The sequence below is a fragment of the Pseudophryne corroboree genome, chromosome 7 (genome assembly GCF_028390025.1).
Source record: "Pseudophryne corroboree isolate aPseCor3 chromosome 7, aPseCor3.hap2, whole genome shotgun sequence".
NCBI lineage: Eukaryota > Metazoa > Chordata > Amphibia > Anura > Myobatrachidae > Pseudophryne > Pseudophryne corroboree.
Window position 1 is genome coordinate 96227980 of NC_086450.1, and position 15675 is coordinate 96243654.

The 15675-nt window shown below is 44.9% G+C and overlaps 1 protein-coding gene across 4 annotated transcripts in view; it reads right to left on the reverse strand.

Moving 5' to 3' along the window:
- The window catches only part of RAPGEF4 (Rap guanine nucleotide exchange factor 4), a 626758-nt gene that overhangs the window by 253322 nt on the left and 357761 nt on the right, over window positions 1-15675 (reverse strand). For all 4 annotated transcript variants that reach the window (XM_063933451.1, XM_063933450.1, XM_063933452.1 and 1 more), the window contains one exon: window positions 2487-2556. In XM_063933451.1, the coding sequence (XP_063789521.1) occupies window positions 2487-2556 (70 nt within the window). The remainder of the gene's footprint in view (window positions 1-2486; window positions 2557-15675) is intronic.

The following is a 15675-nucleotide window of genomic DNA, read 5'->3' on the forward strand; positions in this document are numbered from 1 at the left end:
GGTGCATTTTACTGCAACTTTTTGAATCCTGATACGGTCATGTACTAAGATGCCGAGTTTTCCTCATTCGTTTTTTCCGATGTCGATGTGATTCGTAATGTCAGGCAGTGTTTTACGGGAGTGATGAGTAAAACACTGCCTGACAAAACACAAGGAATCCCGGCCGGATCTGTGAGATCCATGCAGTGCTTCATTGTGTACCTTAAAAAAGTTTTTAAAGTGTTAAAAATTCAGAAAAAAAATGCGTGGGGTCACCCCTCCTAAGCAAACCAGCCTCGGGCTCTTTGAGCCGGTCCTGGTTGTAAAAATACGGGGGGGAAATTGACAGGGGATCCCCCATATTTTAACAATTAGCACCGGGCTCTGCGCCTGGTCCTGGTGTAAAAAATATGGGGGACAAAAGACGTAGGGGTCCCCCGTATTTTTCACACCAGCACCGGGCTCCACTAGTCAGAGAGATAATGCCACAGCCGTGGGACACTATTATATTGGTCCCTGCGGCCCTGGCATTACATCACCAACTAGTCACCCCTGGCCGGGGTACCCAAGGGCGGCGGATGGGGGGCTGATAGCCATAGTGTAAAAAAAAAGAATATTGTTTTTTGTAGCAGTACTACAAGTCCCAGCAAGCCTCCCCCGCAAGCTGGTACTTGGAGAACCACAAGTACCAGCATGCAGGGAAATAACGGGCCCGCTGGTACCTGTAGTTCTACTACAAAAAAATACCCAAATAAGAACAAAACGCACACACCGTGACAGTATAACTTTATTACATACATGCACACCTACATACACACATACTTACCTATGTTGACACGAAGAGTCGGTCCCCTTCTCCACGTAGAATCCACGGGTACCTGTAAATAAAATTATACTCACAACAATCCAGTGTAGATCGGTCCTCTTCTGTTTGTAATCCACGTACTTGGCAAAAAACAACAACGAATAACCCGGACCACGCACTGAAAGGGGTCCCATGTTTACACATGGGACCCCTTCCCCGACTGTCGGGACCCCCCGTGACTGCTGTCAAAGAGGGTCCCTTCAGCCAATCAGGGAGCGAAACGTCATGGCACTCTCCTGATTGGCTGTGCGCGCCTGAACTGTCAGTCAGGTTGCGCACTGAAGATACAATGTAGCGCATAGGCGCTCAATTGTATCCAATGGTGGGAACTTTGCGGTCTGCGGTAGACCGCAAGGTTAAGTGGGGCCAACCACAAGAGTCCAGGGTACCCCGGCCAGGGATGACTAGTTGGTGATGTAATGCCAGGGCCGCAGGGACCAATATAAAAGTGTCCCCCGGCTGTGGCATTATCTCTCTGACTAGTGGAGCCCGGTGCTGGTGTGAAAAATACGGGGGACCCCTACGTCTTTTGTCCCCCGTATTTTTTACACCAGGACCAGGCGCAGAGCCCGGTGCTGATTGTTAAAATATGGGGGATCCCATGTCAATTTTTTCCCCGTATTTTTACAACCAGGACCGGCTCAAAGAGCCCGAGGCTGGTTGTGCTTAGGAGGGGGGACCCACGCAATTTTTTTTTTCAGTTTTTACACTAAACCGGCCCTTTCCCATAGATAACCATGCACAAATCTCACTGATCCGTGCATGATTATCCAAACTCGCCTGGAAAAAGCAGGTCTATTTTTTTGCTGCTTTTTTAAATGATTCACAAAAAAATACACCCGCACTTGAGCATTCAGAGACTAACACCCAAATACGAATGAATAGTAAATTCCCGAGTTGCATGAACAAACAGCCGCGTTTGACCGATGGTCTATTAATTCGTATTTCTGAACTTAGACTTGAAAACCATTACAAATAGCCCAAACACTGCCGAGATTTGTGCTTAGTAAATTCCCCTGTTGGGACTTAGAAAAAAAAAACACAATTCGGTCAAACTCGGATTATTAGTAAATATACCCCCTTGACTTGGTCATTATAGAACATTCAAATTTGTGATTGAACCCAGCTAGTGTTGCTTTGACCTTGTGCTTGGGGTCATCGTCCTGCTGAAATGTGAACTTTCTCCCAAGCTTCTTATTTCCTAGCCAACTTAAGCAGGCCGTCTTGCAGTATCTCCCTGTATTTTGCCCCATACATCAATATTTAAATTTTAACAAAATGCCCAGTCCCCGCTGAGGAAAAGCATCCCCCATAACCATAATGCTGCCACCCCCATACATCACTTTGGGGTGGTGTTTGCTGAGGAATGGGTTTGGTTGTACCACACAAAAAACTTTAATGATGGCTTCTTCCTAGCCACTCTCCGCTACGGGCCTGTTGTATGCACAGCTCTTGACATGAGTAACTAGCGCAGCCTCAACTCTGGTCTCAGCAACTGAACTCTGTCGCTCCTGCAAAGTGTAATACAGACAAAACTGTTGACTTTTTGAGGGAGTTGAATACTTTTACAAGCCCCTGTACTGATGCCTTTAGACAGTTTTAATATGAAATAATCAGCTAAATAAACTTTGAATCCACTTACTGTCATTAGAGCCAGTCTCGAGAACACCGTATGGAGGAGCCAAGAAGCCAGCCATGTACTGCCGATATTTCTACAAGACAATAAAATACTTCATCAGTGTAACAGAATTCCCAACACACTACGGTCATTCTGAACCAACATGCTATATATTAATGCCGCTGCTAAAACCAACCTGTTCCTTTAGCATCAGTCCTGTTTCTGCTTTGAGTGTCTGATGCCTTTGGCGTTTTATGTAACATTGCGATACCATATTCTAACATCATCATTGTCATTCCACCCATCATCTTACACCTTCAAAACAGGACTATAAATGTAATGTATTATTTGACAAATAATCCCTGGATTCCATGCTGCAAACAGACAGACCTTTTCTATGGAATATGAATCGCAGGACAGGAGGTGTGAGGTAAACGGCAGTGTTATTTATCGACCTGCTAATCCTTTTAAATGGGATAATGTAGCAGATCCTGGAGTGCTGAAGCATTAGCTGCCAAGAATATGCTATGCTTTTACAATCGGTAAGGTTCAGTCAGTTTCAACTGTCAACATTACTCAAAAAGCTTTTCTAGCAATAAATAAATAGACAGTCTTTTTGTCCCCAATGTCTGGATCATTGTTGTGCAAATAAGTTAGTATGGGAAGGGGGGGGCATATTTTTGAACCTCTGTGGCAACAGCTGAACACGTTCACTCAGTAGCAACACCACGCAGAATACCAACTTTGACAAACACTGCACAGCAGGGCCATGTTAACGTATAGATTCGCTGGACATCTGTCCAGGACGCCCCAACTCTAGGGGCCTCCGAGCAGTGGCTGGTGCTGGTCACACAATCAGAGCGGCCAGGCAGCATTCTCTGCCTACCTCCCAGCCTGCAGCCAGTGGCTGTGTGAAAGCTGATTGGTGGGTAGCTGGAACTATCCACCAATCAAAGTGCTGACAGCCGTTCACTGTATGGAAGAATGTAGAGAGACAGTGTGGGACTGCAGTAGGGGCACATTCTATAGATTGCTCCATGGTAATCACGAAAAAGTACTATTTCCACATGATTAACAGGGCATTTAATTTTGAATATAGACCCTAAGTCTGACAGCATACCAAACAAAGCATAATCACTTAGACACACACCACACAGAGGGTACAGTGCCATCTTAATGTATCAGTACATTGGGCACCTGCCCAGGGTGGGCTTAACGATTCTAGGGGCCTTTAAGGGGCTGTACCATTTTAGCCAGGACAATACCGTTATTTTACTGTTGATACCTGTAGACGTGGCTGCACCGATTTGTACTGGGTGCTGACCCGGTAAAACAATCCCTCATTTGATCTCTACAGCAGCACTGCAAGGACAGACAACGACAGTGCTGCTGCAGTGACAGGCTGACAGACCTCTGTGATTCTCTGCACTGATGCAGTCACCGCGCGCCATATGCAGTACAGGTAAGAGAAGAAAGCTGTGGTAAGAGAAGTGATGCCGTTGTGTCTTGCATCTCTTTTATTAAAGTGAACATTTAACACAGAGAATCGGAAGTCCCCTGTACAGTACACTACAGCAGAGCCGTAACTAGGTGTGTGCAGAAGGTGCATTGCACACAGCGCTAAAATATCTAGTTACGGCACTGCACTACAGTATATAAAGCATGCTCAGTATGATTGGATGATACTCCTATATGGTACATAAACCAGTGGGGAGAGTTTATATAACGCTAGATGCAATCAGAGGAGGAGCAGGGAGTGTGGACAGTGAAGATGTTAGAGATGCAGCGGAGACGGCAGGTGTTTAGGTCTTTTCTGTATATAGGAAGGCAAGGAGTTTGAATTGGATTCTGAGGGGGACAAAAGCCGCTGAAGCTGGTTGCAGAGGGGGACAAAATCCGATGAAGCTAGTTGCAGGGGGGGGCAGAAGCCAATTTTGTATGACGAGACTATTATCTTATAAATATAATAGTCCTCATTCAATCACTTGTGATTAACAATAATTCAGTTCCAACATACAGTTTACAACATTGTTTATCATTTCATGATACGTGATATATTATAACGCTGACTCAATATCATCAATCTTAATTCATATTAGTTTTTTTTATCAATTCTCCTTAACAAAAACAATTGTTTATTTTGATCATTATTCCTTTTTCTCTATTAGCCCCCTCACAAGAAGGAATAAAGAACCAATGACCCTAATTTAACACAGCCATTCATTGGCCAATTCTTTCTTCTCTTTTGTCTTTTACAAATTGGCCCAGTTTTGAGACTGTCTATAAAGTATTATGGGGTCTATTTACTAAGCCTTGGATGGAGATAAAGTCGCTGGAGATAAAGCACCAGCCAATCAGCTCCTAACTGTCATGTCACAGGCTGTGTTTGAAAAATGACAGGAGCCGATTGGCTGGTACTTTATCTCCAGTGACTTTATCTCCATTCAAGGCTTAGTAAATAGACCCCTAAGTCCTTTCCTTATACTGATACAAGGAGGATTCCACTTTTCTTTTTCTCTAAAGTCTTTGTAGCCTGACATGGTAGTGATCCCATATGTATCAGTAACAAAAAATACAGAGATAATAATTGTCTGGGGACTAAAGAATCTCCCAGAGTCTCCCAGCCTCCCGGATTCTCCCTCTTTTCCCCAGAGACACAATGCACAGCAAATCACATCATCATGGCACTACTGCTGCAAATCACTTCACTGAGCTGTGTGTTTGTTTGGGGGGCTGCAATTCATGATGCTACGCCCCTGCACATCCCACCTTTGCATACCCTCCAGGCAGTGGCGCCGAGATGGGGGGGGGGGGGGGTAAGGCTGGGGAGAGGGTGATAATTATTTGGGCCTAGGTCTGATGGAGGGGCCCAAAGGGGGCCCAGGTCTACCCCCACCCCTCACCTGCTCCTCAGCCCAGCATACGCTGCTCTGTGGCCAGGGAGGTGCTTAAAACACAATTTTCTCTGGATTTTTTTCTAAGGATGCATGGCCGCGCCTCCTGTGATTAGGCCACACCCCCTAAAAAAGTACCTGGGCCCAGCCAGGCTTTCTACTGCCCTGCCTCCAAAATGGCTTCAGAAAAACATTGGCAAAGATGCCATAAAATGACCAGTATAATTTGCGGTACGTCTTACTCTGGCTATGTAAAGTGCAGTTTAAAACGATGTCGCTAATGAACTTTCAGCGGAAACAGCTTGCAAGATCCAGGGGATTTCAGAGTCTATAAACCCAGTCTGACAGCTTGATGTTAAAGCCAAGGTAACTGACCCAGTACGGAGATGCGCCTCATTAGGCTCCCGAAATCTCCCAAATTGCAAACCCTACAGTGCAAGAGATTAATATGAATAAAACCTCTCTGGGTACATTCACATAAAGCAAACTGTACATATTTAAAGTGACTGTGTGTCATTAACAGCTCTATTATGCTTCCCCTCTTTGTAGTGGTATTACTATGCTAATCACTGTGTTAAATGATACAGGAACTATTCTGTCTGTCCTTTGTGCTAGACATTAGGCTACGCGGCTCATGTTATATCCTCTGCACTCGGCAAGGTAGAAAGAGTGGTAAAAATAGCAAGTGTTATGTAAGGTTGCCTCTCAGGATTCAAAAGAAAATCAGCAGAACAAGTCAGTGTGTTAACTGAATGTATAATCTCATATGTGCTCCTGGAGCAATTCCAGCTCTAATACAAACACAGGCTATAAGAGCTGATAAGGAGCGCTCAGCCCACGTAGCGTGTGTCCTTTTGTACGGACTATAATAGCTCCGGTCCCACTTGTTTGATAGTCTTTATATTCACAATATCCTGATGTCTATTACATTCCATTAAAGTATTAACCTCTTTTTTAAATCTGCAGATAGAATACAGTATTTCATAAATATATTGAAATCCAATATTTCTTGACTTTTACCACAATCATTGTTAGCCCTGTCCCCAGGGAACGGTCTCATAGTCTTGTGTTTCCTATTTCCTCTGAAATGTGCTTCACTTCTCTACAGTAGTTCAAGGTACAGGAGCAGCAAAATGAAAATATATAACACAGCCAAATCATCTATTTATCAACCTAGACTGGGGACCAGTGGCTGCTGAGCCGACTCAAAATACTGCCGGTTGTCATGCCAACCAACAGGGACTATTCCCACCCGTGGGTGTCCACGACAACCATAGAGTGGGAATAGAACCTGTGGCAAGCGCAGCAAGGAGCTTCATTGCACTCGACTTCCCCCCACACCGGCCATCTCACAGCCGGGATGCCGCCGTCGGTATTGTAACCGGAAGTCACACATACCCAACCCGTCAGGACTATCCTGTTTTCCATCTACAAGGGTATGGGGGTGCCAGTATTTTGCTTAGGACATAATTAGGGGGAATATAGTTAATATTCCACACAGTGCTCAGGATCCCGACGGTCAGAATTCCAACGGTGAGTGCTAGGGTTAAGGTTAGGCACTAGCGGGAGGGTTAAGGTTAGGTTGCGGGTGGGGGGAGGGGTTAGGGTAAGGCTGCGGTAGGTGAGAGATAGGGTTAGGCTGCAGGAGGGGTGGGTTAGGGACAGGATTAGGGTTAAAATACTAAAATCCATCAGGCATTCTGACTGCCGGGATCCTGTGCGCCAGGATATCTATACCAACGAGGCTCCTAATCCAAAACTCAGGGGCAGATGTATTAACCTGTAGAAGGCATAAGGAAGTGATAAACCAGTGATATGTGCAAGGTGATAAACCCACCAGCCAATCAGCTCCTGTCGATTTGCATATTGGAGCCGATTGGCTGGTGTGTTTATCACCTTGCACATATCACTGGTTTATCACTTCCTTATGCCTTCTCCAGATTAATACATCTGCCCCTCAGACTGATAATAACCCTTCCAGTTATCTGTAATTCATGTCCCTCTTTATGGTATGCCATACAGATATTTTTGGAAACACACGTCTCCAACCCCATACATTTTATAAATCCTACATTTGCCTGTAACACAGTATGTTTTAATTGTACTGGTTTTGTATTTCTTTTAGTTGTGTATAGCAACATTTTTCTGTTAAGCTGCTGAGTAAACGTGCAGAAAAAGAGAAAATTAATAAATGAATAGTTGGTCAGTGCTGAAGAACAGGCTCGATAAATGGTATTGTCTCTACAAATTAGAGACCATCGGTGTTGGCAACTCGGTTGCTGGAATGCCTGTTGTTTGAGAAAGGTACACAGGGAGTAATTCAGAGTTGTACGCAATGGAGATGTTTTCACAGTTGAGCGATTTATTGCAAACACAGAAGAACTTCTTATTGCGCACGTGCGAGTTGATGCTTGAGACGGCATTTGCAAAGTATCCATAATCGTGAAGTCCTGAGAAGATCTCTGCGATCCACGGGCGTTCCTGGGTGCAGTCAGGATATTGCTGCATAGGCGTCACTGTGCGCAAGACAGCAGATTTTTGGAAATCCATTGTAAATGAAATTGCAGCTGCATGCACCAGACCCCGTGACTGAGTTACAGACAGCAAAGTATAGATTTTAACTATTGTTTGTGCAAATCTGCACAAACTACTCAACTGTATATTTTTCAGAGGATTATTATTATTATTATTATTATTATTATATATATATATTTTTTTTTTAAAGCAATTAGCCACATGTAGGGACTTCTAAAATGACTTGTCATAGATCCCTAAATAACGCGTCTGTAACTCAGGAAGTTAACCTCCTCTGTGTTTTTGCTTTTAATCTATTGAAAAGTTGTTATTTTACATTCAGCAGTGCTAAACCTCTCTAATCTATGCATTACTTTCTTTGACAAGCTTTCAAACGCACTAGAAGTGACCATGGGAGCTAGGAAAATGTGATGAGAAGATTCATAATCCCTAAAATGAACATGACAATAAAATTTACGATAATCTGTTGAGTCAGTTGAGCGGAGATTAATATTAATTTCTATTCTCAATATTGATCCATCATGCCAATCTTGTCACTGATTTCAGCTTCTTGTAAAGCATGTGGGTTTATATATCATTTAGTATCTCTATATACAGTATCCAAGACTACTTATTGCCATTCAAAGCCAAGTGTGAATATGAGGTTTATTTATGCAGATACAGTGTACTAGTTACATAGGTTGGAGTTTCCACATATCAGTTTGTGAGTTAAAAAGTGTTGTATGTCTGGTTACATAATTTTACCTAATTTTAGGTAGAGATGTGCGGATCTCCAGAAATCAAGAATCCTAACCAAAACACTTGAGGGTGTTCATTACACATCTGTAGTTTTAAGAATACTATGGGTGATATTCAATTGTTTTGCGCCCTCAATCACCCGTCTAAAGTGACAGGAGATCGTAGGGCGCAATTCAATTGTTTTTTTTGTGCTGATCGCATCCATAGACGTCAGGTTTAGTGTATAAAGCAGCTAAACCCGACCAAAGTCCTGGGCACGATCGTGAAAAGTGCTGTTCAGCCACCCAAACGGGTCACTTTTTACGCATTTCAGCTCGCCACCCCCAGAGAGCCGGCAGCCATCGCGCCCGAACAGAGGAACAATTCAATTGCTCCTTTGGGCGCCATCTAGTGGCTGCCGGCGTGCGTCACCATTGAATTCCACCCTCTGTTATTTAACTGCAGTAGCTTCAAAAATGTGACACTTGTGAATACGGAGTTAAGTAAAAAAAAAAATACGTCAGTAAAAATATTTTTGATCCAACGCCACATTTAAAAGCTCTGCAAATCTGTAGATCTCCACTCTTCATTACTAAGCAGAAATTGTGCCAATATCATTCAGCAGGAAATAATTGTAGAGTGGCTAAGAGGCTGGAATAGCTCTGATGGTGCATCAGCCACAAAATATTTAGCATTACAATCTACGTAAATTCTTATGACCAGGACACGGCTCTCTCATGAGTGCTCAGTCAGTTCTCACATTGTATTGTATTCCATTTTTAGCTGCACTTTTGTACATGTTATGTAATAAAAGTATTTCAAACGACACTAATAGAATGTAGAATGTACATACTGAGAAAAAAAAAGTCTAGTTAAAAGGAAACAATTATCCAGTGGTTCCCAAACTTTCTCCTCCTTCTTTTGTGTAGGGGGGTTGCTTCTACCCATGCTCAATGTGGAGGAGAGGAGACAGACGGGTCCCCGACACCTGTGCAATAGAACTGGCAGGCACTGAGACCGGCGTATACGCAATAGCGGCTGCTTGACTGCGGCTTCTTTGAAGTCGGCTAGGGCAGCCCATAGAAGCCGGCTATGGCTGACGATCAGTGGCTTCCTACTGGAAACATGCACTTTGCTAACCACAGCCCGGTCTGGCAGTACCAGAAGGAGGAAACAACTCCCAATGGGACTGCCTGTCCTGCAGGTGACTGGCAGGCAGCACTTCCAATAGGAAGTCTGCAGGTGACTGGCAGGTAGCACGTCCAATAGGAAGTGACTGTCAGTCATAGTGAAGCCACACTTGCTCAGCAGGCAGGGCCGGTTCTTGCCCTTGTGGCGCCCCGGGCAAAGTATAGGGGCGTGGCTTCAAATGGGGTCATGGTCAGTTAGACCCCCATTTGTGCCCCCTGTAGCACAGCTGAAAGAAAAAATAAAATAAAAAAAGTATACTTACTATCCCCGTTCCTGATCCAGACCGCTGCAGACCTCCTCTGCCGGCGCCGCTCTTCTCCTCTCCTCGATCTATGGGAGAGACGTTATTACGTCTCTCCCATAGAACAGCATTGACACTAGAGGTCAATTATGACCCCTAGTGTCCGTGCCACTCTACTGTGCGGTGCGCAATGACGTAATTGCGCACCGCACAGCAAAGGTCCTCTCCATGAAGGTAAACTAGACGCTATGGTCTAGTTTCCCTTCATGGAGAGGACCTTTGCTGTGCGGTGCGCGATGACGTCATCGCGCACCGCACAACAAAGGTCCTCTCCATGAAAGGAAACTAGACGCTACGCATCTGGTTCCCTTCAAAGCGGGGGGCACATCATGGCATTGCGGGGGGCACAGTGGCGGATCTTTCCATGGTGCGGCGCCATCCGAATGGCGCCGGCGCCCTCCGGAAGGCGGCGCCCCGGGTAATAGTCCTGCTTGCCTGTGGCAAGATCCGCTACTGTCAGTAGGGCTCACTGAAGTGGCAGCTTTTACTGGAGGCTACAGTTCTGCAGTGCATAGGTAAAATCTGCCACTGCTCACTTCCATAGCAAGCAATCACATCCTGCTTACAGTAAAATACTAACAAAAGCCTCTCATGAACTCTAAACAGAGTTTAATAGAGAATCTTTCAGTAGAAATGATTGTGCTAATTTGCAAACCCAATATGATTACATTGTATACATAAATTCAAGACCATTCAGGTAACAGCATATGATGTTATATTAATATCATGAAGAATTCCACAATTCAATCACAGGCTCAAGCTTTTCAGAGTTCTGTTTAGCAGCCCCTCTTATTCATTTCTGTCACTGGCATGTATAATGAGCCTGCATACATTTACATACCAAAGGTCGGCCCCCCTGATCATAAATTTGATGTTTTTGATCAAACTCGTCTCTTAAGATATTGTATTTCTATAATGAGATATTTTGAAATAACAAGAATAATTGAGTATTGATGCATGTTGAAGGTTATTGGTGCATAACTCAGTAGTTTTAAATTATTGTATAATATTAGGGGTTTATAATTCGCTGCAGCCTTTCCATGCTCAGAAGTACGTGCTTTTTATTACAGTAACAGAAAATGCTTTTGCTGAAATAGGAATGTTTAATTGCACTGTGGGGGTCATTCCGAGTTGATAGTAGCTGTGCTAAATTTAGCACAGCTGTGATTGTGAACAAAGACATGATGGGGGACGCCCAGCACAGGGCTATCCCGCCCCGCATGTCACTGCTGGCCACACACCCCCCCTCCGCAGAAGTGCAAAAGCATCGCCCGCTTTTGCATTTTAGGAGTAGCTTTCGCCCAGCGCAGCTTTAGTGTGCTGGCCGGGAGCTACTCGTCGCTCCCTGGCCTGCAGCGGCTGCATGTGACATCGCGAAGCCGCTGCGGCACGCCACGCCTGTGTTGGTAGGACTGCGCCAACGAAACGGCGGCCACGCCTGTGTTGGCCGGACCGTGCCCACGAAACGGCGGCCAAACGCGCCCCCCCCCCCCATCGACCGCCTTTGCCTCTCAATCAGGCAGAGGCGAACGTAGCAGTCCGCATGCGCCGGTGCATGCCAGCGTTGTTGTTAGGGTTGTGTCAATCATAAACCGTGCAAGGATATCACCATATTTAGACTTGATTGTAAGCTTGTGAGCAGGGCCTTCCTACCTCTATGTCTGCCTGTTTTTACCCAGTTTTGTTCTATTACTGTTGTTACAATTTTAAAGCACAATGGAATATGCTACCTACGCTATATAAGAAACTGTTAATAAAGAAATAAAATAGACCATACAGTCGTAATGCTATATCAATATCTTTGATTTGTGATATACAGATATATATATATAGGGTTTGGATGGATGGCACTCCGTGTCTGGTGCTTGCCCTTGCTGGGGCCTGGAAACCAATATTTTGCTTGAAGGGCGGCACTCTGACAACTAACACAATAAAGCACTGGATCCCCTGTTGTAGTTAATTTCCAAATTTTTTCTTAAATTCTTTCATCAGGGTCCTGAGTAAAAATTCGAAAACGTTGACCTACAGTACAACATGGGATCCAGTGCTTTATTATGTTAGTCATCAGAGTGCCGCCCTTCGAGCAATTATATATATATAAAAATATAAATGGATAGACGGATGGGACTCTGAATCTAAACAGCATTTAAATAACTACCATTCCAGAGCAGTTTACAAGGGAAGCCCTGATAAATGGGCGTAATTTTTTTTTTTTAATCATATAGTTTATTGAAAAATCAGAAAACATGTTATCATCAGAACAACCAATAATTATAAGAGTCACAGTTCTCATACAATATAAATAGAGACCTTGGGGTATATGCAATTGCGGTCGAATTGCCGCAAAAGTCGAAAAACGGGGCATTTTCGACAAAAACAACATGTCAAATTGGATTCGACAATGCAATACAGTACTTTTCGACAAAAAAAAACGGACGTTTCAGATTCGACTTTTTGCAATTCGACATTTTTAAAATTCGACATGTCTGCAGTGGTAAAAATGCAGCTTTTCGACAAAAGTATATTCAATTGAAGAATGTCGATTCGACAACAGTGCTTTTCGACAGTAATTTCGTCAATTTCATTCCGCCTCACTTTGCTGGCGGAATCTAATAAAAAAAATAAAAATAAAAATTTTTGTGTGTTTTTTTTATTGCTAATAGCATATCTATTTATATTAGAAGGGATTATGTACTTGGTTTGTCTATTAGGAGACACAAGTATTATTTATATATTTTTTTAAAGAATATTTTTTTTTAACTGACTAAAATAGAGAGCATGGTTTTCAGTGGGAAGGGGTGGGAATGGGTTAAAATGAAGAAAAAAAATGCGTGGGGTCCCCCCTCCTAAGCATAACCAGCCTCGGGCTCTTTGAGCCGGTCCTGGTTGTAAAAATACGGGGGGGGAAATTGACAGGGGATCCCCCGTATTTTTAGAACCAGCAACGGGCTCTGCGTCCGGTCCTGGTGCAAAAAATACGGGGGACAAAAGACGTAGGGGTCCCCCGTATTTTTAACACCAGCACCGGGCTCCACTAGCTGGAGAGATAATGCCACAGCCGGGGGACACTTTTATATCGGTCCCTGCGGCTGTGGCATTAAATCCCCAACTAGTCACCCCTGGCCGGGGTACCCTGGAGGAGTGGGGATCCCTTAAATCAAGGGGTCTTCCCCTCCAGCCACCCAAGGGCCAGGGTTGAAGCCCGAGGCTGTCTCCCCATCCAAGGGCTGCGGATGGGGGGCTGAAGCCTTGTGACAAATAAAAGAATATTGTTTTTTGCAGCAGAACTACAAGTCCCAGCAAGCCTCCCCCGCAAGCTGGTACTTGGTGTCGAAGTCCAAAAAAATTACATAAAAAGAACATACAAACTACACACATATAAGTCGCTATACTTGCAAATACGCGCAGCGAGCACAGCAGTATATGGTAACACACGCATTTACACGGACATGCCACAGAGATGGATTCGACACTTTTTTCATACAGTACATAACTATAATAATATCAAGTGCCAGACATCATGATGATTTAAAATAAGAATTTACTTACCGATAATTCTATTTCTCGTAGTCCGTAGTGGATGCTGGGAACTCCGTAAGGACCATGGGGGATAGCGGCTCCGCAGGAGACTGGGCACAAAAGTAAAGCTTTAGGACTACCTGGTGTGCACTGGCTCCTCCCCCTATGACCCTCCTCCAAGCCTCAGTTAGGATACTGTGCCCGGACGAGCGTACACAATAAGGAAGGATTTTGAATCCCGGGTAAGACTCATACCAGCCACACCAATCAATCACACCGTACAACCTGTGATCTGAACCCAGTTAACAGCATGATAACAGAGGAGCCTCTGAAAAGATGGCTCACAACAATAATAACCCGATTTTTGTAACAACAACTATGTACAAGTATTGCAGACAATCCGCACTTGGGATGGGCGCCCAGCATCCACTACGGACTACGAGAAATAGAATTATCGGTAAGTAAATTCTTATTTTCTCTGACGTCCTAGTGGATGCTGGGAACTCCGTAAGGACCATGGGGATTATACCAAAGCTCCCAAACGGGCGGGAGAGTGCGGATGACTCTGCAGCACCGAATGAGAGAACTCCAGGTCCTCCTCAGCCAGGGTATCAAATTTGTAGAATTTAGCAAACGTGTTTGCCCCTGACCAAGTAGCTGCTCGGCAAAGTTGTAACGCCGAGACCCCTCGGGCAGCCGCCCAAGATGAGCCCACCTTCCTTGTGGAATGGGCTTTTACAGATTTTGGCTGTGGCAGGCCTGCCACAGAATGTGCAAGCTGAATTGTACTACAAATCCAACAAGCAATAGTCTGCTTAGAAGCAGGAGCACCCAGCTTGTTGGGTGCATACAGGATAAACAGCTAGTCAGATTTTCTGACTCCAGCCGACCTGGAAACATATATTTTCAAGGCCCTGACTACGTCCAACAACTTGGAGTCCTCCAAGTCACTAGTAGCCGCAGGTACCACAATAGGCTGGTTCAGATGAAACACTGAAACCACCTTAGGGAGAAAATGAGGACGAGTCCTCAATTCCGCCCTGTCTGAATGGAAGATCAGATAAGGGCTTTTACAGGATAAAGCCCCCAATTCTGACACGCGCCTGGCCGAGGCCAGGGCCAACAACATGACCACTTTCCATGTGAGATATTTTAACTCCACAGATTCAAGTGGTTCAAACCAATGTGACTTTAGGAACCCCAAAACTACATTGAGATCCCAAGGTGCCACTGGAGGCACAAAAGGAGGCTGTATATGCAGTACCCCTTTTACAAACGTCTGTACTTCAGGAACTGAAGCTAGTTCTTTCTGGAAGAAAATTGACAGGGCCGAAATTTGAACCTTAATGGACCCCAATTTTAGGCCCATAGATACTCCTGTTTACAGGAAATGCAGGAATTGACCTAGTTGAAAATTCCTCCCTCGGGGCCTTACTGGCCTCGCACCCCGCAACATCTTTTCGCCAAATGCGGTGATAATGCTTTGCGGTTACATCCTTCCTGGCTTGATCAGGGTAGGGATGACTTCATCCGGAATGCCTTTTTCCTTCAGGATCCGGCGTTCAACCGCCCTGCCGTCAAACGCAGCCGCGGTAAGTCTTGGAACAGACAGGGTCCTTGCTGGAGCAGGTCCCTTCTTAGAGGTAGAGGCCACGGGTCCTCCGTGAGCATCTCTTGAAGTTCCGGGTACCAAGTCCTTCTTGGCCAATCCGGAGCCACGAGTATAGTTCTTACTCCCCTCCGTCTTATAATTCTCAGTACTTGTGGTATGAGAGGAAGAGGAGGGAACACATACACTGACTGGTACACCCACGGTGTTACCAGAGCGTCCACAGCTATTGCCTGAGGGTCCCTTGACCTGGCGCAATACCTGTCCAATTTTTTGTTTAGGCGGGACGCCATCATGTCCACCTTTGGTTTTTCCCAATGGTTTACAATCATGTGGAAGACTTCTGGGTGAAGTCCCCACTCTCCCGGGTGGAGGTCGTGCCTGCTGAGGAAGTCTGCTTCCCAGTTGTCCACTCCCGGAATGAACACTGCTGACAGTGCTATCACA